At 40.7% G+C, this 25,782-nt stretch overlaps 1 protein-coding gene across 1 annotated transcript; it reads left to right on the top strand.

The window, feature by feature from the left end:
• The first annotated feature begins 4,142 nt into the window (after positions 1-4,142).
• Positions 4,143-25,750, top strand: SLC22A3 (solute carrier family 22 member 3). The gene is made up of 11 exons (XM_079971884.1): positions 4,143-4,823; positions 11,208-11,311; positions 12,454-12,608; positions 15,503-15,671; positions 16,592-16,709; positions 20,416-20,513; positions 20,619-20,833; positions 21,882-21,990; positions 22,766-22,878; positions 24,066-24,186; positions 25,425-25,750. Exons 1-11 carry the CDS (start codon positions 4,410-4,412, stop codon positions 25,477-25,479), a joined length of 1,671 nt encoding a protein of 556 aa, XP_079828010.1. The 5' UTR covers positions 4,143-4,409; the 3' UTR covers positions 25,480-25,750.
• Positions 25,751-25,782: the final 32 nt, after the last annotated feature.

Genomic DNA, 25,782 nt, shown 5'->3' with positions numbered 1-25,782 from the left:
TAACTGTCAGGAAATCTTCATTGCTTCTGCTCAGTTATGAACCTCTTGCCTACCTTGGAATGTTGACTTCTGGACCTCCTGCTTGCTGTCATATTTTGGAGTGGTAGTTTGCTAATAAATACTCTATATTTTGTTATGTGCATTTTGTTTTTTATTTTACTTAAGTACATTGTGTACAGGTCTATTGCTTATATTTCTTAATGTGATGAATTGTATTAGTAGTAGTATTTGGATTTTTATATTTAAAAGCATGTGTTTTTATATATGGAAATTGCTTTGTGATTTCTTGAAAGTAATGCAAGTTCAATAAATCAACAAATATAATGCAGAAAGTGCACCAAGAGGAGAGCCTCAAATTAAGATCTCGGTGGCCAGGTGAACTAGTTCAGGAGAAAATATAAAAATGTGCAAGTGGATAGTTACATGGCATTTTAGCATTTATCTGTATTATTTGATGTGACCTGCTACCCCACAATGTAGCCTATCTGACCAGTTTTAGCTCCCCAACAGAGGCTGCTTGACAAATTAAATGCAGCTTTGTGTAGATCAAATGCCAGTACTTAGTACACTTTAAATTGATCCTCTTGCATGCTTGTGCAGGATCTGAAACATGGTTAATGAGTGCCAAATACCCATCGGGAGCAGCCAGCAGGGAGAGGAAGTATCACACACCTGGTTTCCTGGTTCTGGCATCACTGTGCCTTACAATGAAGTCAATTCCAGGTTCCTTGATAGAGAAGACAGTCGAGCTACAACTGTATATCCACTTACTTAGGATTAACTCTTCTGAACTCAGTGGTTCTTATTTCTGAGTAGACATGTGTAGGATTGTGCTGCCAATGTCAGTTTCCCAGGCATAAGGTCAAGTCTCTCTCATATTTAATATAATATCAGGTAAATTTGCAGCAGCATGCTTCTTTTCATTTTGCATGGTTATTCGATCTTATTTTCCAAAGGGGATAAGGATCTTAGGGTCTTATTTGACCTTTATTTTTAAAGTTCCTTATTTGGAAATATGGTGTTGGGTTTACGTTTTCCTCCTCTTACTTCATTGTATTTTAAACAATTTTTCAATTTTGTACCTGCTGATTTTCTTCTTTCTGAAATATTTTAAGGTTGTTTCAGGCAGAGAATCTGAAGTGGTAGGCAAACAGTGGTTTAATTCCATGCTTGTTCTTTTCTCTGGATGTGCCATCATTTGCTTGTTTTCAAAAGAAGATCTAGACAACTTGATTGCCAAACCATGACATTCCAGTATTTTCTGTCTTTTTCTCCTGTGGTCCGTACCACCAAGGTCCCATTTGTAGCATTTTTAAAAAATAACATAATTGTGGTGCCAGTGTGGGCTGTCATTGCGGTGGTGTTTGGTTGTTTTAAAAACACACACATTTATTTTTTTTTAAAGAAAAGCAAAGGAAGATTAAATGGAAAACATTGGAATGTAATGACTTGACAACAATATTATCAGACAAAACATTCTTGGGATCTTTTATTGTGCGTTTAATTGAAGTTTTCTTTCCCCTAACATCAGTTTAACACTGAATCCCTGACTCTTTTATCTTTCTTTCCCATTTTAGCCTTCTGCCTACAGATGTGCCCAGGGATTCCTGTCCTTTTACAGAGCAAGTTTGTTATTACTACTATTCTGTAATGGCTGGTATTTACATCAGCTAATGGAATGGTTAAAAATAGCTTTAAATCCATGGAAATAACAACATTATGCTTTTCAAAAGGTGGGAACCCTGTGGATACAGCTGATGGAAAAATGACATTTCCCATGTCTTAGGGTTAATCTACAAGTTGTTATGCTGACCCCAAGGCGTGGGATATGTCTAAATCTATCCAGTGTTGCCACCTTTTGGAAAAGAAATGAAAAGACAGAAGAAGAAAGAAGAAAATAGAAGTGATGACGTAAAAGAAGCAAAACCTTTTCAACCTTTTACAGTCCATGTCTTGCTTGACCAACTACATTCTTTCTGCAGCACCTCTGTGGGGCTCAGGTGCCCAGTTGTGCCACCCCTTGCCTGCAGAGTTGTCAGCCCCTCACCCCTTTTCAAACACCCTCTCTTGTGGAGTGTTCCCTCGGCCTCCTCTCTTCTCCCCTCTCCTTGGGAGTCCTCTGGGCAGCCGCCCCTGGTCTCTGAGCTGCCTGCCCCAAAGAGAGGTGCCTCCTCCCACTGCTCCACAGGGGCCGGGGAAGCATCCTCTAGCCAGCCCTAGAGACACCATTCACCTGGGGCCGGGGTAGGCAACCTAAGGCCCAGGGGCCGGATACGGCCCATTCGCCTTCAGAATCTGGCCCGCAGACTGTCCGGGAATCAGCATGTTTTTACATCAGTATACTGTGTCCTTTTATTTAAAATGCATCTCTGTGTTATTTGTGGGGCCTGCCTGGTGTTTTTACATAGTAGAATGTGTGCTTTTATTTAAAATGCTTCTCTGGATTATTTGTGGGGCATAGGAATTCGTTCATTTTTATTTTCAAAATATAGTCCAGCCCACCACATGATCTGAGGGATGGTGGACCGGCCCATGGCTGAAAAGGGTTGCTGACCCCTGACCTGGGGAGCTTGTAGCCAGAGTTGCTGCAACAAACAGCTGTGCAAGACTTTGGGAGGCAGAGATGTGAGAGGGCATCAGAGGAGGGAGGGAAGGAAAGAGGGACAGAGGCCAGTTTGCCCGCAGCACCCCTGACCATCTTTCCAGGCAGCCCAGGGTTCCACGGCACACTGGTTGAAAACCACTGGTCTATCTACATTGCCTGTGCATGGTCACTTTGCCATGGTTTGTTATATATTTTATAAGACAAGTAGAGCCCTGTCTCCCTCTTAAAAGAAGGCAGTATTGCAGAACTTTGCCTAAATATTCTCCACCATTTTTTGTGGTGTCTCTCTGCTCCCACCCCCTTTAATGTCCTGGAACCGTGCTAAATTTGGGGCATTGTGGAGGGTGCAAAATGACTCCCAGGCCTCCAACTACAGTTGTGGCCACTGCCACAAGCAAAAATCTAAACCTTTTAGGGGAACCAAGCAAGTTGCTCTGCTACTCCCACTGGTGAGCCCCCCCCCCCCGAAATCGTTGGGGCTTTTCTCCTCCCCTTACCTTGGACAAATTTACTAAAATATTCCCTGCCCCCCACGCACCACAGTTTTCCTGCCCACAGAAAGGGTTGGGTAATTTTGAGTGGTTAATTTGTACACTGCTCTAGTTAAACAGGAAAAACTTTTAATTAAGAAGCATAAACATGAGAAAACGAAAACATGATAGAGCACACACACCCCAAACCATTTTTTGATTATTGTGGCAACACTGCCAATTACCTATCATAGATAGAGGACAGTCAGTCAGCCTGACTTGAATGTTCCCTTAAAGTTTCTGTTGTTCCATGCTTGGTTGCATGGGTGCCCAGTGGGGAGGGGAACAGCCTCCTGTGCCACCAAATGAACCACAATTCCCATATTTCCAGCATTCATTTTTGAGCGATGTGGCAAATAGTGCAGGCACCATTCTCCTCATTTTTTAAAGTGAAAAACTTGCCTGCTCTCACTTTTCAACTATGCATGTTTATTTATTAATTTGGAGTATTTACTTTGCCCCTTCAGTAAAATGTCTTGTGGACGCCCATGATTGCTCCTCATCTTCTTAGTAGTGACTCTTCTAGCTACCTTTTCGCTTCACCTCTTTTCTCTTTCATTTTTCTTCATTTCTACTGTTTCTAACTGCCAGCAGCTGATATTCTCCATATCTGGTTCCTCACACCACTGGACCCACATTATAACCTCTTGGCAGTAACCTATGTGGTTATCTATTCCAATTACCAACTGAAATAAGTTAATTAACCGCTACAGTAGCAAGAACCCAAGTGTTTTGGGGAGGGAGAAGTTTAATGGATTTTAACAAAGTGGATCCTTTCCCATAATTTCTGTTCAATTTGACAAATGTGGATTAATTTTTATGGGAAACGACCACAGTTCTGCTTTATATTCGGCTGTTTGCATGTCCCTAAAGAGTTAACCATTTTGATTACATAATCTCTCCTTTGGGTAGACAGAAAAAATATATACGCCCCCTTCTTTGGGGCAGCATGCGTGCCAAGTGTATAGTGAAATCCTACAGTTCTGTGCGTAAGCATTGTGCCAAACTGACAGTACAACTCGTGTGTGTGTGTGTGTGTGTGTGTGTGTGTGTGTGTGTGTGTAACTTTGCTCTGCCCCGGCATTGCTTTTGCTACTTGATTGCATGTGTGTGTGTAGCTGAGGGAGACAGAGAGGAAGACAGAGAAAGAAGAGAGAGATTGCGCGTACATGATTTATAGGAAGCACCGGCAACAGCCACAAAGTTTGAGAGCAGTTGACGCAGTGTCACCTCTTGGATTCATCTGACTTGGGGGAGGGGAGGAACTGTCTACAATGCCGTCTTTTGAAGAGTTTCTAAAAGAGGCTGGGGAATTTGGAAGGTTTCAAAAGCGGGTCTTCCTCCTCCTTTGCCAGACTGGTATAACCTTTTCCTTCTTATTTGTTGGTGTTGTGTTCCTTGGCCGGGACCCAGAGCAATATTGGTGCAGGGTTCCTTATGCATCTAAATTAAGGAAGCAATGTGGATGGACATTTGAAGAGGAGTACAACGTTACCATTCGAGCTTCAAGTCTGGTGAATGATTCTTCCCAGTGCAAGAAGTATGACATGGAGTGGTATAACACCTCTTCTAGCTGCACCAACCCACTGTCTCATCTTACCAGCAACAGCTTGAGCAATGTGTCACTTACAACATGCCGCCTGGATGGCTGGCTCTACAAAGAACCTCATTCAACTATTGCCAGCGAGGTAAGAGAATTCAAAATACATCCTCCAGCCATATTTTCATTAGCAATATAGGACTATAAAATACATATAAGTAGAAGGCTGGAGTGCAAACTATGGTGGGTTGACACAGATAATTAATCTTCTCCACAACAGCAATTGGAAAGTTTCATAGGTAACCTTAAACAGCAGCGCCAGTGTTTAATGTGTTTAATATGTGAGCAAATTCCAAAACTGAGCCATTTCTACTGACTCTTCGAAATAGAAGAGTATAACCAGAGCTATGGCATTTCAGATAATGGATGGGCTAATAGAATATATGTAAATGACTCCTCTTGGAAACTGAGGTGATACAGTTGTATAGAAGGGCAGCACCAATTCAGATAGACAGTGTATATCTCTCTGGATGAATTTCTTGTCATTTATCATTCGACAATACATTAGGAAGGGAGTGTGGCTCACTGGTAGTGCACATCCTTTGCGTGCAGAAGGTCTTAGATTTAATCCCTGGCATTGCAAAAAAGGATCAGATAGTCAGTGATGGGAACTAATTCTACCCACTGCTGCCTGTCAGCAAAACTGGGCTAAACAGACAAATAATCTGACCTGGTACAAGGCAGTTTCCTGTGATCTTAAAGTTGAAAATCTAAAATTGAGTTCAGATCAATTTTATTATTTTCAGCCATAAAAAAGAGAGGGGAAAGTAACACTATGCCAGCAAGGACATTTATAAAATGAGAATAACTGAGCAAATGTCATAAAACACCAACAATCAAGTATGAAAAATGCAGCTAGGTGTGTTGGTCCATTAAGAAAAAATCCAATGCACAACAACCACTTAATATTTTAGGATGGGCTGAAAGTCATAAACAGTGCAGTAGCTTTTGAGTTTCACAAAACTTTTTTTAGACAGGTTGTAAAACAAAAAAAAAGAGGGTGGGGTGAAGTGAGCAAGAAGGTGTTGCTGATACAGGTTACGGTGGAGATCCATCTGTGATATGTGAATTTTGGATGTTGAAGGAGGCTCTTTGCAAACTAAGGAAGAGAACCTAAACCAACTTGCCCATTTAGGATTGTAACCTAAGTTAGTTTGCACCAAGAGATCTTAAGTTGCACCAAAGCATAGTGCAATAAAGAAGCAATGCCTGTTGAAAATACAATATATTATTAAAAGGTGCTCAAATATTCCTCAGCACCGATTGGAACACATGCAAGTCCTGAAATAAGGAAAAGTATTGCATTCTATATCTTCCGTATTCCTAACTCATCTTTTGCCTGAGGTAGTTACCTCTTTGCAGATTGCAAACTACCTAAAACACAGTAAAACAAATAGAACAATAAAAGCAACTGATTAAATAATTAAACAAATAGTACCAGCGTTAGAACAGCATTTATTTAGGGAGTAGTCGGTAGAAAGCACAGTTACAGGAGGAGCAGATCAGGTATGCAGGTTATGTCACTAACTTTCGTGATATTAGTTCATGAAATAGTAAAAGGGAACCCACTTTTAATAATATCTTATTTACATTACACTTGTGGACTATAACTTTCCAGAACTAGTTTTGTTTGAATTAGATCTGGTATACATTTTAAGATAGAAATAGAAATATATTACAGTATTTTAGATATTGTTCATTTTCTTTCCTGGAGCTCATATCATTACATTCTTTAGATAAATACCGTAGAAATTGTTTTGCTGAAATGTTGCTGGTGGAGGCAGGAGGGTGATTAAAGAATGAGAAAAAGGACAGTGATCTTTTTTATTTAATCCTGCTTTGGTTGTCTGTGGTAACATTTTGTTAATCATTAACACTGAAATATGACAGATTTAAGGATAGGTGGATATGGTAGCATTAGTAGCTGTTTTCAGACACTGTAATGAACACAGGAAGCTGTGTTATACTGAGCTGGGCTGTTGGCCTATCAAGCTACTGTATGCCTGAAGTCTTCACACTTTCCCAATCTTGGGTCCACCTTTAGTCCCAACATGCATTTAAGGACCCATGTCTTGCTTTTGTTATTCACATGGTGGTAATGTTGCTGTTGTGTTATGTCAGTCTGTGGACTGATGTTTGTTCAGATTTCAGCAGTAAACAGTGGGTTTTCCCAGGGAAAGTCACAGGACAAAAAAACCCCTCTTGGACCCTTGACTTGAAATCATGGGACAAATGAAAGTATGGATGGGCCCATAGTTTCTCATTTTTCCAGTCTTCAGTTCTCAAAATTTCTGTGAATTTTTAAAAATCCTCGTGAAAATTCTTCAGCATTTTAGTGCAAATTTATCCTAATCAACACAGCATTGGAAACAGTTTTGACAAATGTGCACATTTTTGCAAACAATTTCTCATAATGTTATGCATTTTGCATGCTATTTCCACCAGTATATTTATTTTAATGCACAATTTCCACTAACATATGCATTGTATTAAGCTTTGATTGGAGAACAGCATTGCAAAATTTGGATAACTGTGCATTTTGAAGGATGGTGCATTTCAGTTCTTACGGTATTTTGGAAAGGGCAAATTGGATATATTTAGCTTTCAACGAGTTGTAGTTCTCTTTCATCCCTAGTCCTAACCCACCAGTTGAAGACAAATGCTCCATGCTGACTGGAAGCAGCTCTCCAGGGTTGCAGACAAGGACCTTTCCCTGTTCTAACTGGATATTTGTTTATTATACTATAACTAAGAGATACCAGAGACTGAGGCCCCATCTGCACTATACATTTAAAGCAGTATCACACCACTTTAAACAGTCATGGCTTCCTCCAGAGAATCCTGGGAACTGTAATTTGTTAAGGGCACGGAGAGTTGTTAGGAGACCTCATTTCCCCTCACAAAGCTACAATTCCCAGAATGCTTTAACAGTCAATCCCTCTTCCCGGGGAACTGTTGTTCTACAGGGGCCACAGGGGTCTTCGAAGTACTCTCAGCAATTTTATCAGACTTCAGTTCCCTGGATTCTTTGGGGAAGCCATGACTGTAATAGCATGTTCAAATACATAGTGCAGATGGAGCAAGAAGCAGGGACTTTTTGTTCTAAAGCCTGCGAGGGCTGGAAATGCGACAGCAGTTGCACCTGTGGCCAGTGGCCCTCCTACCTTTTGCCAAACCAGAGGCAAAAAAGGGTGGAGGAAACATTTACTGTTGCAGCAAGTATTTCTTACTGCTTACTTTTGGGGGTGGAAAATCCTGCTCCACTACTCTGCACCTCTTCCTTCAAGCAGTGTTCCTATTAATGTAGATGGTGACTATTGGGGTGCAATCACATCGTCTTTTTTAGAGAAATGAAAGCTCTGTGGCTGTCTGGATATAACTACCAATCCAGACTGTTAACGTTCTTATAACTCTTCAGTCTCTGCATGTGTTTTTCCCTATTGCAATATGTAGCACAATCCCATGCATGTTTACTCAGGCAAGTCTTGCTGTGTCCGATGGGGCTTAGCCCTCAGTAAGCAAGCACAGCCTTAATGACTAGCTTAGGAGTAGGCTTGCCCCAATCTCCTAGCACAAGGAGACAGTTCTTCTACACCTGTAGGTGAGGAATCTCATGCCTGAAGCCTAGCCTTGTCCAAAGCCTAGGCATGAAGTTTTGCCTCCTCCACCCTTGACTAAAAAAAAAAATGCATTCAAGAAAATTATAGTGTTGCAACACTATATGTGCATTCTGAGGTGGTACTGTTGGGTTAATGGCTAGCTATCTAGTTATATAAGCCAGCTACCCCACTAGACAGCTGGCTGGCTTGTCAGTAGAGGACAGTTCTCCGAGAGCAGTAGCAGGCCTCCAGGAGAGGGCACAGAGAGCTTCTAGAGTGGTGATGGGAACCTGTGGCCCTGCAGATGTTAGACTACAATTTCTACCATCCCTGACCATCGGTCATTCTGGCTAGTGGCTGAAGTATGAAGGGTTCTTCATCCAGGTCCCAGGGTGTTTCTCCCCTAAAGCCAGAGTCAAACTTCTGGAAGTACTGTACTTGCCAAGCTCTGAGGTCAAATTACGCCTGGAGCTGCTTTGTTTTTGCTGTAATCTTGACACTTGGTCCTCCATGGAGGATACATTCTGGTCCGCTGCCTGCATACACTTTCGCTCTGCCAAGTTAACATTTGCCAGATTAACATGCCCTTTGTGGGAAGATAATTGGTTTCCTAGAAGAAGAAATCCAGTTGTTTAGAACATACTGATGTCAGCAACATAATAAAGTCCTATATGAAACATTACTGTTGCTGTTGAAGCTGTTTTAAGGGCCAAGTACTACATTCCCCATCAATACACAGACCTTACTTAGCTCTAAGGACAGCAGGATTTATTTATCCATTCATGTATATACCGCTTTTCATCACAGAGGTCCTCAAACCTTTTTATTAATATAATAAAATGACAGCAAAATGCAATAAATCAATTGTCAATCAAATACAAGAAAGCAACACCCCCTCTCAAAATATTGATTGTGTCAGTGTTTTAATATAAATACACAATTGGCAAGGAATCTTGGTACCCCGTTTATAGATATTTTAATGGTTTCTCACTGGACTAGATAATATTTATTTTGCACAGGTTTAGGCTATAAGCATTTAACTTCAGAAATTAAATTAACCCATCATAAACAATCCTAGTTCCATGCTAACTGAAACCATTTCTACCCATTCTAATGAACATACTGTGAATTAGATTCTCTTCCTGGTACATATATAGGCCCATGTGTGATAAAAGTCTGTTGATTGTAACATCACCTACAATTAACCCTCCTTCATACATGCTATATAACCTACATACCAAAAATGATGCAAAAAATGTACAATACACAAAGTTAATGTGCAGATCTACCCCATGTATGGATCTTATCATGCTAAAATGTAGCATTCAAATATGGCTAATTAAAAGCATTGGTTTCAATGGGTCTACTCTATGTATCAGATACCACCCTTAAGGGAAAAAAACACCCTAAAATACCAAATAAAAAACTGAGTAATCCAGCATGGGAACTGGTCCTACTAAAAAGATGGGACTGTTTAAATGTGAGACTAAAAATAAATAAATAAACTGCTATGGAGTGCTAAAAAGGAGTTAGTTCTTGCTGGAATTGCTCAGATAATCAGTGTTGGAATTAATTACATTCATTATTTTAATTAGTGATCTCAGTCAAGGATATAATGGTGTGTTGAAGAGTTTAAGCTCTTCTCATGTTGACGAAGCAAAAATCATGCTCCTAAATAATTATGCATTCTCCAAAATCTGTTTATTGCTAATGCTAGTTTTATTGTATTCATGCAAGTTTTCAGAGACTGAGGTCACTAATTCTCTACGACAACTGGTATTAATCAGGCTATCCCACTGGAATCTTGGAAGTAGATTTGGGTTAAATCCTTCCAAAAAGATTTCATGAAATCTTCAGGATTACAAATCAGAGCACTGAGATGGAGATTTGCTTAGCTCTTTTAAACTTTTCTTTTTCTTGGATGTGCTCAAAAAGGCGGAACCATTTCACTCACAGCACTAAGTCAGGAGATAGCTGTTGAGCACTGGAAGAACAAACAGTGTTTATCTGTGATGTCTTAGAAGTACAACAGAGTTTAAGACGTGTTTATCATGTAGATGACACAGTATCAACCAAAGTTAGCTCAAGGACTGACAAAGCCAGATGGTTTCTATTCAAAGTGGCATTTCCTCCCCCGTGTCTTGTTCCTGGCAAGAATGTCACAGCAGGCAAGACATGAGTGCTAACAATTTGTTTCTTTAGTTACATTTCGTCACCTTCTGTCTTCACTTTACCTATCACTCCCTTCATTTTACACCCATTTCTTATATTTTCATTGAGGCCTTCCAGGGATGATCCTCTGAAAAATAATGGCCAACCCTACCATTAGACAGGAAGATGGCAACCTCAGGCAGCAGGTGCTTGAGGTGGGGAGCAGCAGCAAGTTGTTGAAGGGCAACTTTGTGCTACTAGGCCTGCCGTTCACCTTCTAAGCTAGCCTGCTGACCTCAAATATGGTGGAGGACGTTGCCCCATTACCAGTATTGGCTTGTGTACAAGGAATGGCAGGGGGGGGGCACCATCTTGTCTTTTGCCTCAGGCAGCAAATATGTTTTGGACCTAACTTCATATGAGAGGGTAGGACTTCACAGGCCCAGCCACCATCAAAATATGATCCTAAATAGTTTTATAAGTTTCTTAAGCTGAACATTAGTTCTATATAAACCTGTCAATTCTAATGTTTTAGTTCCCTTTTTTAAAAGACTAGGTGTATCTCTAGTCACAGAAGGCTTTTTGCTTCAGTGAAGGTTTCTATGAAGGGAAAAAGGAGGGAGGCAATTTTTACAGTGATTCCCTTTCTCCTGCAGCCTCCCTCGGATATTGTTTTCAAGACTGGAATCGAAACTTATTGTATCTTTTTCTTCTTCCCACAGTACAACCTTGTTTGTGAGGACAGATGGCTAATAGATATGACACAATCTCTCCTCAATCTCGGTTTTTTGGTAGGAGGATTTTACCTAGGCTACGCTTCAGACAGGTAAATTTTTCTTTTTTAACCAAACTACGAACCATGTCATTCTTCCACTGCAGACAGGGCTGCTTCACATGTTATTTGACTTATGTGAGTGAGTGTTTACATTGTATTAGTACTGTACCCAAAACGTCTTCCATGTTTTTTATCCATTCTCCATCAACTCATGTGGGGAGAAAGCATTTGAAAATTGTCAAAGGTGAAATAAAATTTCAGTGAAATTTTCATGCATGAAATGTGGAGGGGTTGTTGCAATTATTTTGATGTGGCCAAGAGGTTTTGTGAGTGTCTCTTCTTTCCTTCTACATTCTGCAGCCTTCCCAGGTGCTCACATTTCCTGAAAAACATTTGATGTCTTCAGTTGGCCTTTCCTGTTAGCAAGGGAAGCTGGAGAGAGGTTATCTACTATGCTCCTGACAACTGTTCGTTTTATTAGATTGCATATTTATTTTTAAAGACATAATTGGTGTTTTTTAAGCAAAAGGGAAGAAGCACATCAGCCTTAGGCACTTGGAAGCAAGTTACCTCAGTTTTCCAAGCTTCAGTTAAAGGCAGAAAGAGACATCATGAGCAGCTTCTTCCCATGGTGATTTTTCAGATCAGGAAATATGAGACAATATTTAATGGAAAGAAAAAAACACTCACTGACACAGTAAGGTAAACTCAATTCCACACCCAGTGCTATTTTTCCAGAAACAAAGGTGCCAAAACTCACCATGAACACCTTCCTCATTCTCTTAGAATGGCAATGGTGTCCACCTGAGAGGTGTTGGAACTGAGCTCCGGCTGGAAAAAAAGCCCTGTCCACACCCACCAAAATTATAAAGTGTCCCTTGAATGAGGCAGAACAGCAGAAGTCTCTTTCGTAGAGGAACGAAATTTTAGAGAAATTGGAAGAGAGTTTTCGGCACAGCACTTTTGTATGCCATTACGTGTGAAGATTAGGAAGTTTAGGAATATGTTCAGTCTGCCTTCAGTGAGGTGACTAGTGAGGGGTGGGAGTGGGAGAGAGAGCATCCCTACCATTCCCAGAGCTGGTTTGCCAACCAGGCATTGCCCAGGAAGAAAGGCCGAGACCTTAAAAGCTCTTTTCGTACCAGGTAACCCTATTCTCTCTGTTTTACTCTCACACTCTCTGTTCTTGACAGATACGGCAGAATCAACATTTACCTCATTTCTTCCTTTGGGGCAGGACTATGTGGCCTCATAGTGGCTTTTGCACCAAATATTGTAGTCTTTTCGATATTTCGCTTTCTGCAAGGTGTATTTGGAAAGGGAACCTGGATGACAAGCTTTGTCATTGGTAAGACTTGGCGTGTTTTCCATTCTTCCTCTTCATATATGCATGTAATATGTGGGATACTAGATGGAAAAAGGGGATTTCTTGAATGGGATTATTATACTGTAGGCACATTTCACATAAAATCAATAGATTGCATTGTGAATATTGCTAAATTACTGCATGAAAGGGAGGGCTGATTATGCAGGGATTGGTTCATTTGAAGACATTTTATTCTGATAGTGTTGGTGGTGGAGATTTCTTTCTGATGTTGATGAAAGTTCCAAAGGAACCATTTCTGTCAAACAAGGGGAGAAAGGGTTAAACTCTCCCTCTCTGCCACACTGCAGTCCTGATAATTATCAATCCCATCCCCAGCAGCTGCTACTTGAATGTTAACAAACATGCATATGAAATGCAGCAACACATTTAACCCCAGGTCACATCTCATTTCACCCCAGTTCATGACCCACCAGGCAAAATTCCACACAAGATCCGTGTACAGCAGCTGACCAGAGGCTCAATAGCTCTCCTGTTTTTGTTATCGGCCTCAGGGACAGCAAAAACAATAAGTTTATTGAAGACAATAATGGCTTCTGAATTGTGTATAGTTTGGTCACAAGCTGATCTAATATGATCCAGATTTTAAATAAGTCCATAGTTTATAAATTTAAGAATGCACAGAGATGTACCTAATTTGAGTGGTGAGCTGGCTTTAAAAAATGCAGTCACCATTGGTTGGGTTCGGATTTTTAGACATACATTTTTGAGCACAAAGGAAAGTAATTCATCCCTAATTTACCACCACACTCTATGAGCCGTTTTTGGTTTTCAAGGTGGGGAGGTGACACATAATTATACATTTAATTGGGAGAAGTGTGCATGTGGTATTTTAAAAATTAAATCCCAAAACTAAAGGGGTGGAGAATATGGAATCATCACACAGATTGTTGGTATGTCCATCCGTCTGTTTTACAGTGAAGGTAGGCAGAAGCCAGCATCACTCAGAAGAAGAAAAATGTTCTTTATAGGACATTTTTATACATATGAAGCTACATAGATGCTCATTCAATAGTAATAGACCAAAGAATACCAACATGCACTATCTCACCAATGAATGAGTTATGGGCTCAATTCAGATACAATTATTTTGGTTTAATAAACAATGACAGGATTTCTGTCAATTGTTGAACAATCTGGTTTGATGCCCTACTTTTGTAGCCAGAGATTAAACCAGTTTCCAAGTTTGGATGTAATGGGAAAGTGTGATTTATTTATTTTTTAATTTTTTATAATATTTATTAATAGTTTTTTTTTAAAAAATTATAACATAATAAACAAAACATACAAAAAATATCACATTTCATAACATATTTTCTTATCCTTTTTGGACTTCCTCACATCTCCCTCTCCTACGTTCCAAAATATAAAAATTAATTCAGCAATTTATCACCTTGTCCCCACCTTATCTAATTTTCCAATGTTATATCTTGAATTTTAGATATATTCATTTGACTTTTCAAAACTTTTTAGTTTAGCCTAATCATTATCTAAAAATTGATTTTTTCCTAAATTTAGCTTATCTTCATAGTTCAGTTTATCTAATTCAGTGGTGCCAAGTTGTTTGTGATCAAGCATCCTCCTTAACATTCATACAGTTTACAATATTTTTGCAAATAGTCCTTAAATTTCTTCCAATCTTCTTCCACCGTCTCCTCTCCCAGGTCTCGAATTCTGCCAGTCATCTCAGCCAGTTCCATATAGTCTATCAGTTGCATCTGCCATTCTTCCAGTGTGGGTAGATCTTGGGTTTTCCAATGCTTAGCAACGAGTATCCTTGCTGCTGTTGTTGCATACATAAAAAATGTTCGGTCATTCCTTAGCACCCTCTGGTCAACAATGCCCAAAAGGAAGGCCTCTGGTTTCTTAGGGAAGGTATACTTAAATACCTTTTTCAGCTCATTGTATATCATTTCCCAGAAGGCCTTAACCCTAGGGCAAGTCCACCAGAGGTGAAAGAACGTTCCTTCACTTTCCCTGCATTTCCAACACTTATTATCAGACAAGTGGTATATTTTTGCAAGTTTGACTGGGGTCATGTACCATCTATATATCATTTTCATTACATTTTCTTTCAAAGCATTACATGCAGTGAAATTCAGCCCAATGGTCCATAACTTTTCCCAGTCCTCAAACATAATATTATACCCAATGTCCTGTGCCCACTTTATCATAGCCGATTTAACCATTTCATCTTGTGTGTTCCATTTTAACAGCAAGTTATACATTCTTGAGTGTACCTTAGTCTTAGGCTCTAACAGTTCCGTTTCTAACTTCGATTTTTCCACCTGGAATCCTAACTTTTTATCAAGTTTAAAAACTTCTTTAATCTGAGCATAATGTAACCAATCTCGCACTTTGTCTTTCATTTTCTCCTGACTCTGCAATTTCCAATTATCTCCATCTTTTTCTAATATTTCCCAATACTTCGGCCATTTGGCCTCCATATTGAGTCTTTTCCGGGCCTTAGCTTCCAATGGTGAAAGCCACCTTGGAGTTTTGTTTTCCAATAAGTCTTTGGTGTGATTTAAGGCAATACATTGTGCAAAAGAAGGGGGAATGAAAGGGAAGGAGGGAGGGATGAATGTCCAGGCTAACCACTTGTTCTTAGCCAAATAAACAATGATTTGTTAACTGAGATAGTTATGTCTGAACCAGGCCATAGATTCATAACATCAGACATCTGTGACATTAATTTTCTTCTGCCAACTAATGTAAAGAAGTCAGCAATACCAAAGCAAAATATCTCCACGTGTACCACAGAACAGTGACTTGCTATCATCACCCTATTAATGGTTTTAATAATGTGCAGGCTGTTTCCTTTCAGTGTCTTTTATTTTCTCCATTTCTGTATTCAGTGACAGAGATAGTTGGTTCAGATCAGCGAAGGATTGTTGGAATTGTAATTCAGATCTTTTTCACCCTTGGAGTTGTGATTCTTCCTGGAATTGCTTATCTCATTCCCACATGGCGAGAGATTCAGCTAGCTACGACACTCCCCAACTTCCTCTTCCTGTTGTATTACTGGTAATTTCATGTTATTTTCTTTCTCGTATCTTTAGAATAATTATATAGTACACAGTATGAGGTCCTGTAGTATAAACTGGGAGCTTTAGTAATTATGAGAAGTCCTCTGTCTCACAGCTCATTAAATTGCCCACATCTACTGTATGGGAGCGATAATACTGACCTTCATTCAGAATTAAAAGGATTGCTGTGATATGCCTTTGAAGAGCTTTGAATACTCTAAAGCACAATGTAAACAAAATACTTTGTTTAAGAACACAGAAAGTTATCATCAGTAACCTCCTCCCCAAATTGTGCCTTTTTAAATATAAGCCCACATCTATAAACAGTATACCTATTTGAACATACTTGAAAAGAGTTATGGCTGAATATAGAACCACAAGCCACAGATATAGTTTGTGTAAAATATGGACAAATAGGAGTGCTATTTACAAAGAGTTGATCTATCTCTTCAAGGTAAACTCAAAGTTTTTTCAGTTCAGTTCAGAATTTACAATCAATTCTGAAAGTTTCTGAAATTGACCATGCAACATTCCCTTTAGAATCTAGTTTGCATTTCGCTAGTTTCCAGGGATCATATTACAAGTCATCCACATAATTTATGTGCTTCTTTGTCCAACTATGTATAAAAAATGGACAGAATCATCAGCGTTATGTGGGTCACTTATACCAGGCTTCTACTGTGTGCAGTGTCAAATTGCTTGCTGACTCCATGGGATGCTTGTTTCAGCCTTCACACAAACACACACACATTCACACAGGAGGATTAAAGAGCTTCCAGCTTGCCAGGAAAAAATTGGAAGGCAGGAGAACCGCACAGGGATGTTGATTAGCTTCTTGCCTTCTTAGAGGCAATAAATCTATTTGGTTTCTGAACACAGCTTGCAGATACATCCTCACCAGCGTCTCTACTTTTGCAGGGCAGTACCTGAATCTCCACGGTGGCTACTGACACGTAAAAAAGGAGAAAAAGCCCTAAAGATCATTCAGTCCATCGCCAAAGACAATGGGAAATGTCTTCCACCACATTATACTGAGGTACTCACCATATACGTGCTAAGAATCAAATGCACCACTTTTAGCATCGTCATGGTGTTAGCAAGGCATGTTCAGTTTGTGCTGTTGGGTTTTCTGTTTCTCGCCCTGTGGCCATCTAACTGTTAGCTGGAGGGTGGAGGAGATGATTTCCCCCATTTTGTACCTGTTTTTTGGTATTAAGGGCTTGCTCTGGGGTGTGTTTCACTCCTGCTCATCTTTCAGATGTTGTGCTGAACATGTGCACATTGGCAAATTGGGCCATCAGGATATGTCATATTGGAGGCAGGTCAGCTGCATAGCTGTCAACATTTCCCTTTTTTAAAGGGAACTTCCCTTATTCCGAATAGGATTCCTCGCAAGAAAAGGGAAAAGTTGACAGCTATGGTCAGCTGTCAGATGTCTTGAACACACGCACGAACGTTCACACACCATTTATACAGTGAATACACAAAGAAGAAAGTCTGCACAGACTCATTCTGTTGCGTGCATATAAGATCCTGGCCTCTTGGGAGTGGAAACCTGATGGCAGGGCTTGCATGTGATCTTTCTTTCATTTGTCTTATGTACTGCACTTAGTTGCTGTAGGTGCTTTGAAAACGTTGCTGTTGCTCAATTAGTTACCGAGAGAAATACTAACTATGCAAACAGGACAGTGGGCCACCACCACATCCAAACTCCTGTTGGTCAGGATGGTTTTACTACACCAGCTGGTGCAACAGAGATGTCGGAATCAGGGCCCCTCATGGGAAGAAGAAGAAGAAGAAGAAGAAGAAGAAGAAGAAGAAGAAGAAGAAGAATGATGATGATGATGATGATTCAGGGGATCTGTAACTGGCCCAAACCTACACATATCCCAAAACACCCCTTTTGGGAACTCTACACTGGTTACCACGAGTGGGAGGCCTGTCAATAATTGCAGGCCCCTGCCTGCTCAGGCAGACATCAGGCCTCTTCCAGAGCAGCAGTATTCTTCTCCAGGAGGATTGTTGGAAGTCTAGCAACTTAAAGGACATTTCCCTCAAAATATTTAGTAATGTTAAAAGCAGCAGATGCAGAATTCAATACTTTCCTTCCCCAAAATCAGAGGATCCTATAATATCAATGTAAAGCAACACAAAAAGGTACTGCAGTTTTTTGTAAATTTCCTTTTTTAAACAGCCACACATGAAAGAGTTGCTTTTGCCATACATCTTCCAAATGCGTTGTCTGTCAGCCATATTGTGAAGATCATATTTTCATGTGATCAGATTACGGACAAGGGAATGTGCGGATTGCATGATGTCCATCTGTTCAGAGTCTTCAGTTTGTTCAACATCTCAGTATTTTTAGAATGGTGACCTTGATGTCCAGGCTAGTATTACTCTCTCCTCATCGTTCCCAAACATCCTAGCCTATATTTTTAAGTAGTATCCACAGCTGGGTGACCCTAATTTAGTCACAGCTGCAATTGCTTAGCCCTCAGTAATAGTCTAAGGCTTCTAAGCTGCACTTCGGAACCGTTCCAGATCCTTTTGGATACACAAGTTCAGTCATTCTTGATTCTACGCCCAGAAGGAGAGCACGATGCTCCCGGAAGTGTGATAATGGGAGGGTCAAGTGCATTTCACAGGCTGTACTCTCAGTGGAGTTCCTAGTTCCAAGTTTACACAGCTCTGCTTTTCAAAGCGAAGCTCTGAGTTTGAGAAAATTTGTTGTATTGTATCTTTTGTAGGCATGCTAATGCCCTGGTGGTGATAAACCTGCTGTAATGATGATGAGCTGCGTGGCATTGAACTGTGTGGTGTTGTAGAGTTGTTTTCATTATAATTTCTTTACTTTGTACAACAGAGCATTCTTCTTCTCCAACAACAACAAAGGTGGGGGGAGAGGTGAGGATTGGTTGAAGCTTTGGAGCTATACTTAGAGAGGAAGAGAAAAACACGGCCTTTTATAGTCCAAAGATGCATCACTCTGCTTAAAGAATCAAAGTTTGAGGTTTATGACAGAAGCACTGAGTCTTTTTTTTATTTAGTCATTTTATTTAATCTTATATGTTCACAACAGCCATGTGAGGTAGGTTAGGCTGAGAGTTGGTGAGGGGCCCAAGGCTAGAAGTGAGCAAAATCAGTGCTGATTTGAGTTTAAAAAGTGAAAATGCACAAGTATTTTCTTTTCGTTTATCAAGGTTGACAAAATATTTTTGTTTGTGCTTTTCTGAGAGTTGCTGCCTATACGGAGGGGAAGAGGGAAGTGGCGGGGAGGTCAGAATGGTGCCAGTGCATCGGGGAGCCAATCTGGTACTCTTACCACTGTATTTGAAGCATTCTGATCTCCCTTCTACCTCCATTCCACTGACTCTCTTCCCAAAAAACAGCAGCAGCTCAGCTGTCAGGAGGTAGACTGAGTGCCATGGCTTCACCTGCTGTGTGTGCATATATGCTGCTGTGCATATTAAGACAGCACCGAACAGTTTGGACAACTGAGTTCTCTAACTCAGTCTAAGGCAGCATCACATATAACTAAATATTGTCTATACTTCTTCCTGTTTATTCTGCTTCTGTTCCACCTTTAAATGACAAAAATTACTAGGATATTTTACAATAAAAACATGAAATCTTAGAAGTACAATTAAACACACACACACGCACACACACACACACACACACACACACACACACCATAAAGCAACAAAATAAAACCGAAATAAACTCAAATAGAAGAACTCCCCAAATAGTAAAAGCCTAGCAAAATCAAAAAGTTACAATATTTGCTATCATGTGAACTAGAAAAACCAGAATGTCAACCTTTAAAAATAAATCATTTTTAAAATTTGTGCTAGATTGCTTTTCTGCTTTTGCAGTATTATGCAAATAGTTTCATATTTTCTGTAAAAATATGACAGTCAAAAATAACACTTAATGTTTAATATTAATGCTTTGATGAAAACTCATTTGGTTGTACATTGGATTTTGATCTGAATGCCTAACACCCTTATATTGTGGTGTTTTTTTGGGGGGTTGCATATTGATGAGCTGTAGCCCCAAGTTACTCACGCCCAAGGTTCCTTGTCTTATTTGACAGCAGTATTTAAACAGGGTAATAAATATTCCTCCCTGAAAGTAAGCAAAATATTTGGTAGATATAGTCCAAGTATCTCCCCTTCTCCCCAAGGTTTTATATGATATTATTTGTTTAAATTATTTTATGAATTGTTCAGAGCATGTGGAACATCAGGCAGCAAATCTTGGCTCTCTCCACTTGCCATCAACCCGTACTTTTCATATTTTCATGTGGTTGTTTCATTTCTATACCACTTCTATGTGTACAAACTCCTCTGAAGCCCTAAATGGCCTTGGTCCAGTATATCTGAAGCAGCGTCTCCACCCCCATCATTCTACCCGGACACTGAGGTCCAGTGCCAAGAGCCTTCTGGCAGTTCCCTCACTGCGAGAAGCCAAGTTACAGGGAACCAGGCAGAGGGCCTTCTCGGTAGTGGCACCCAACCTGTGGAACGCCCTCCCACCAGATGTCAAAGAGAACAACAACCACCAGGCATCTGAAGGCAGCCCTGTTTAGGGAATCTTTTAATGTTTGATGCATTACTGTATTTTAATATTTTGTTGGAAGCCGCCCAGAGTGGCTGGGGAAGCCCAGCCAGATGGGCGGCGTATAAATAATAACTTACTATTATTATATTTGGTTTTTGGTAACTGTTTCTTTTACTTAGATCAGTCTCTCCGACAAGGAGGTTAGCAATCCGTCTCTCCTCGAACTGGTTAGAACTCCACAGATGAGAAAGTTCACTCTAATCCTGATGTATGCCTGGTGAGTCCCAGCTGTGTTGCCTCTGTGGCTTTCCCCTTTGGCCTTTGCCATGCAATCCAGCCTGCTTTGAACCTTTTGCAGCTGTTTTTTTCCTTCCTTTTTAAGGTTCACAAGTGCAGTGGTTTATCAAGGGCTTGTCTTGCGCCTGGGAATCATAGAAGGAAATCTGTATTTGGAGTTCTTTGTCTCAGCACTGATGGAATTGCCTTCAGCTTTTCTAATCTTATTGACAATTGACCGCATTGGCAGGCGCCCTCTCTTTGCAACAAGTGCCTTCGTGGCAGGTGCTGCATGCTTAATGACCGCATTCTTGCCCAAAGGTAACCTTTTCGTTTTTATTTGCTTGTTTTACTTGCTAACTCACCCTTGTCTTTCAAGGCAGACCACAGGTGTGCGTGCGCGCACACACACATTTAAAATGATGTGAAACACACACCCCCCAACCATATCTTGGAACAGAAGCTTGCTGAAATATGATTTTGCATTTCTTCTTGGAAATAATGGCAGACTCCAGAAAAGCTTGCACACACTGCTTTGTGACCTTATATTGAGTCTTAATGAAAGGTATTGTGCTGCTGTTGCTTTTCATTTTCTTTCCTAATGAGCAAAACTAGGGTTGCCATATGCCCAGGATTTCCTGGACATGCACAGAATACAGCAGTTGACAGTAGTGCCCAGACGGAAATTGGATTAAATGTCTGGAAAAATCCAGACATGTGTCAGCCATCTCAACAGTGCCGTTTTTGCAGTTTTTTAAAAATAAAAAATAGCTCAAAAACAGCATTTTTTGTGATTTTGCCAACAATTTTGCCCCACCCCCACCCCAAAGAAAAGTTCAACAACTTTTCTGTCGAGATTTTCACTTTTTGAAATATGGCAACCCTAGAAAACTAATGGGGAATCTCTGGCATTGCTTCACATTGCTCTGCTTTAAAGCTAAACTGGCAGCTACATAATGAAAAGTAGTATTTTAGTGCCACCTGCTGGTAAATGTGAAATGTAAGTAACACTGCTAATTATTTTCAAATCTGGAGGTTGCATTTCTAGCTCATTTATTGTTATTGATTAAAATTAAATACCTCCCCTTAATATTGGGGCAGGTACCAATGGTGAATAAATAATATCTCTTTTAAACTTCCATTTTGTCCATTCATAATCAAATGATTCTCCACTTCTGACCTCATTTGAGTAGAATATAGCATCACTTCTTTTGCTCATTTATCCGTGAAGAAGCTTTGCTGAAACAACAGGGGTTAGATGAGAAGGATGCGAATTCATTGTGAAATGGATCAGGAATAGGATCTTGATTTTTGGTTTCCATGGTTAAATAAATCCTTTTCGTGTTTCATCTGCATGTATCCTCCACAGATATACCATGGCTAAGTACATCATGCGCCATCTTGGCAAGACTGGGGATCACCATAACTTTTGAGCTTGTCTATCTTGTGAATTCTGAATTGTATCCTACAATATTCAGGTAAATGGAATAAGCACTTTGGGGGGGGGGGAATCCACATAGTTGTGGGCTTGGGTTGGGGGAGGAAGTAGCAGTGGAGCAGAAATGATGGTTAACCTGACAGATTAAATCAAGCAGTGAAGTGGCTCATACATGTGCATTGCTAACCTATGCATGCCTACTCAGAAGTAAGCCCCACTGAGTTCATTGGGATTTAGAGTTGTCCATCAAAAAAAGGTGGGAGTTCTATTTTTAAAAAGCACTAGTGAAATGATAGAGAAAACCATGTACAAGGCAGTCGCATGCCGCAGTGTGCTCAGAGTCTAAAATTTAAAAATCCTCAGTTCACAGCCCTTCTCTCCAGTGGGTTCAATGAGGTCTCCTTAGCATTCCCATATAAAAAGAGCCAAAGGAACCCCAATATTTCTAGGTCTAGGACACTCTTAAAGAAACATTTCCAAAAGCAGTATATGAATGTAGTTTAACCACAACTCTCAGCAGCCTTGGCTGTTGGCCATGCTGGCTAGGGGTGAAGGAAGTTGGGATCCAAAATATCTGGAGCGTGGCAGGTTGGGGAAGTGTGGTCTAGAACAAAGTGCATTCTTGCTATCATCACCTTTGCAAGTGCCTGTTGACAGGCTCTTATACCCTGACTTAAAGGCCAAATCTGGAGTTCAGTTAAAGAAAGCAAACCAGAGAGGAATGGAGGTATCATGTGAAAAGTAGGTACAGTATAGCATCTTGGAAGCTAGTGCATAAATCCTGAGTAATATATTCTCTTTTCTTTCCCCTATAGAAACTTTGGTGTTTCGTTGTGCTCAGGACTGTGTGACATAGGGGGAATTTTAGCCCCATTTCTTCTCTACCGGCTAGCAGCCTACTGGTCAGAGCTGCCTCTGATTGTTTATTGTAAGATATTGTTTTAAAAGTGACCTCTTTTCAAAGATGGCTCTTCTTCTTTTTCTGATTCTTTCAGGAAGTAATATTGGGATTGGGATTCCACACTCACTACTGTTTTGTAGCTCCATTTTGCCATACAATTATCCCCCCACCCCAAAGCAAAGTGTGATGCTGAGAGCCACTTCCCACGACCACTTTCTTCCAGTGAATTTTCAGATCACCCTTCTGATACCATCCACACTGACTCTACACTTCTGAAAGCATCGAACAGGCCTGCCCTTTGGAGAGTTGTCAGGGGGACAGGTACAGCAGTGCCTAGTTCCTTATGTGTAATTGTGCTGGATAGGTACCAACACTGTATTGTAGGTAATAGAAATCCTTAACAATATCACCATTAAGTTTGTTTACAAACTACTTTTATTTATTTAGAGAACTTGTGCTCTGCTCTTTAGCCAAAAAGTCTCCCACACAATCAATTAAAACTGCTTATATAACAATAAAAACAAGATAGTCCCTGCTTGCAGGCTTTTAGTCTAAAAGACATAGCACAAAAGTGAAAGGGGAGAGGTAGGGAAGAGGAAAAAGGCAAACTCAGGCACCAATTATTAAAGTTAAATAGTAGCTCTTAGAATAACCAGCCTGAGGGATGTGTTCCTCATGACACACATCCATTCAGAGGTGCTAACTTGTGAGGGAGATTGGGGGTGGGGGAAAAGTTGTGTGTGTGATGTCCCAACATCAAGTCAGGATGTTGGAGGAGCCAAGGGGCAGAGCTGAATGTGGCGGCAGCACAGCTTCAGTGGCTTCTCCTCCTGCTGCCATTGCTGCCATTGGCTGGGGGCTGTTTCCTCCTCCTTCCCCACCATGGCAGGAGCAGGAGGAGAAGGAGCCACTGAAACTGCACCACACTTGGCTCTGCAACGGCCCTGATTTTTTTGAACATGGGGAGCACCCCTAAAAAATATTGGGGGCCCCAAAAGGGTTGGGCCCCCAAGAGCTGGTGCCCCTGCATCCATTCATAAACATCCACCCATAAACAAGCATATATACACATGAACCATTCACTCCCCCCTGCCCAGCAATTAGGGCATCCCCCACATTTTCTTGTTTCCTGCCTACTACTAAAACTGTAGTATTAAATATTATTTCTCACTCCATGTGACATACTGTATGTTTCCTGCTTCACGTTTTGACAGGTATACTTTCCATTCTATGTGGGCTTCTGGTCACGTTTTTACCGGAGACAAAGGGCCTTCCCTTACCGGAGACAGTCGAGGATGTGGAACAACTGCCAAATGCCTGCACTGCTATCTACCCGTAAATAATCTCATATGCTTTCTTGGGATTTCAAATGGTTCCTTCTCCAGACCTTTCATTAGCCTCAAGCACCAAACTGTTCATTAAATGTGTCCTTGCACTTGCATATGTGTGCTTTAAAAAAACAAATATAAAGCATTGAGGGGAGCTAGTCGGATTGAGATTGGTGGGTGGGTGGAAGCAGTTAACCTCACCCCTGCACCTCATGCTGCAGTCCTAATGAAAATCGCTATTCCTAGCTGCTGTTTCACGCCAGCAGGGAAGCTGCTACTGGTGCTAATTTATTTGTTGTGTTTATACCCAACCTTCCCACCAGGCATAGTAGTGTGAGTTTGAGGATTCCATTGTTAAAGGAGACAGGCAGGTTTCTTGGCAAGTTACCTGGTACTAAGCAGTGCTTTTTTTCTGAGGGAACGCATACCCCTAAACATTTTGTGACTCTAAGCTTGGCCTCATTGAGGGGCAGTATTTCAATATAAGTAGGGAAATGAGAGTACAGTGGTACCTCGGGTTACATACGCTTCAGGTTACAGACGCTTCAGGTTACAGACTCCGCTAACCCAGAAATAGTACCTTGTGTTAAAAACTTTGCTTCAGGATGAGAACAGAAATTGCATGGTGGCGGCACAGCAGCAGCCAGAGTGATGTGAGAGAGGGAGGGAAGCTAGAAGCAGGCAGAAACAGAGAGTGAGAGCCATGCTGTATTTTTACTGGAATCCAAGGCTGTAACAATGGGAGAAGCGAGGCCTTCTGGGGTGGTGATGCCATGAGCCCCTACATTGTGGGCTCAGGTTGTATATATGTGTAAATAAACCACAGTCTCCACTGTCCCTCATTTCAAGGAAACTGAGCCCTGGAACTCCCTGGAATATTGCACCACTCAGAGATTGGCGTGCCATATGCAATGATCTGTTATTCTGTCCCCATCCTCCCCACCGCATTTTATCCTTACAAGAACGCTGACAGAGAAGTGATGCTTAGAAACAGTAACTGCCCCAGTAAGCCTCAAGTCTGAGTATGGATTTGAATCTGGGTCTTCCTAGTCTGATACTATAACCTCTACAGTATACCACTCAGCTTCCATAGCCGCTTCCCTTGTAGTGCTATCTTCAGCAACAGCGGTTTTCATGAAAGATTAGCATGATTTTTAAAAGCATACATTCCTGCTTAAATCAAACATTGTCCCACCATTAAAACATGACTTTTCTTCTTTTTTCTCTTTCCTTTTATCACCACAGTTTCAGCAGAAGGTGTGGGAAACAGAAACATCAGATTTCCAGCACATATGTTTGATCATTTGCCAAATGTTCTGAGGGCACCGCCAATCACCTGGCTTTCAGTCTGATGTCCAGTGGATGCCTTTATCATGCCAGATGGAGAAAATGGATCCTGTTTTTCCATAATAAAAATCCCTAAAAGACACTTAAAGTAAATATAATATTTTTCTATGACTTTGGGAGTATGAATGTGTTTTCTGAGCCTATTGTTTCCAGGTGGGAAACTGTTATATGTGGATTTTGTAGAAGAGAAATAATTTCCATTAAATAAGTTGTTTTATTTGAAACTTGACTCTTTGCTTATGTCTGGGCCATCTGG

This window comes from Podarcis cretensis (assembly GCF_951804945.1).
Source record: "Podarcis cretensis genome assembly, chromosome: 3".
Lineage (NCBI taxonomy): Eukaryota > Metazoa > Chordata > Lepidosauria > Squamata > Lacertidae > Podarcis > Podarcis cretensis.
The sequence above is the reverse complement of the archived record's forward strand: the minus strand, read 5'-3'. Positions and strand labels throughout refer to the sequence as shown.

Coding starts and splice junctions, on each gene's coding strand:
- SLC22A3 (XM_079971884.1), top strand. CDS start 4,410: ATGCCGTCTTTTGAAGAGTTTCTAAAAGAGGCTGGGGAATTTGGAAGG. Junction 15,672..16,591: donor CTCTTCCTGTTGTATTACTG/GTAATTTCATGT, acceptor CTACTTTTGCAG/GGCAGTACCTGAATCTCCAC. Junction 20,514..20,618: donor CTAATCCTGATGTATGCCTG/GTGAGTCCCAGC, acceptor TTCCTTTTTAAG/GTTCACAAGTGCAGTGGTTT.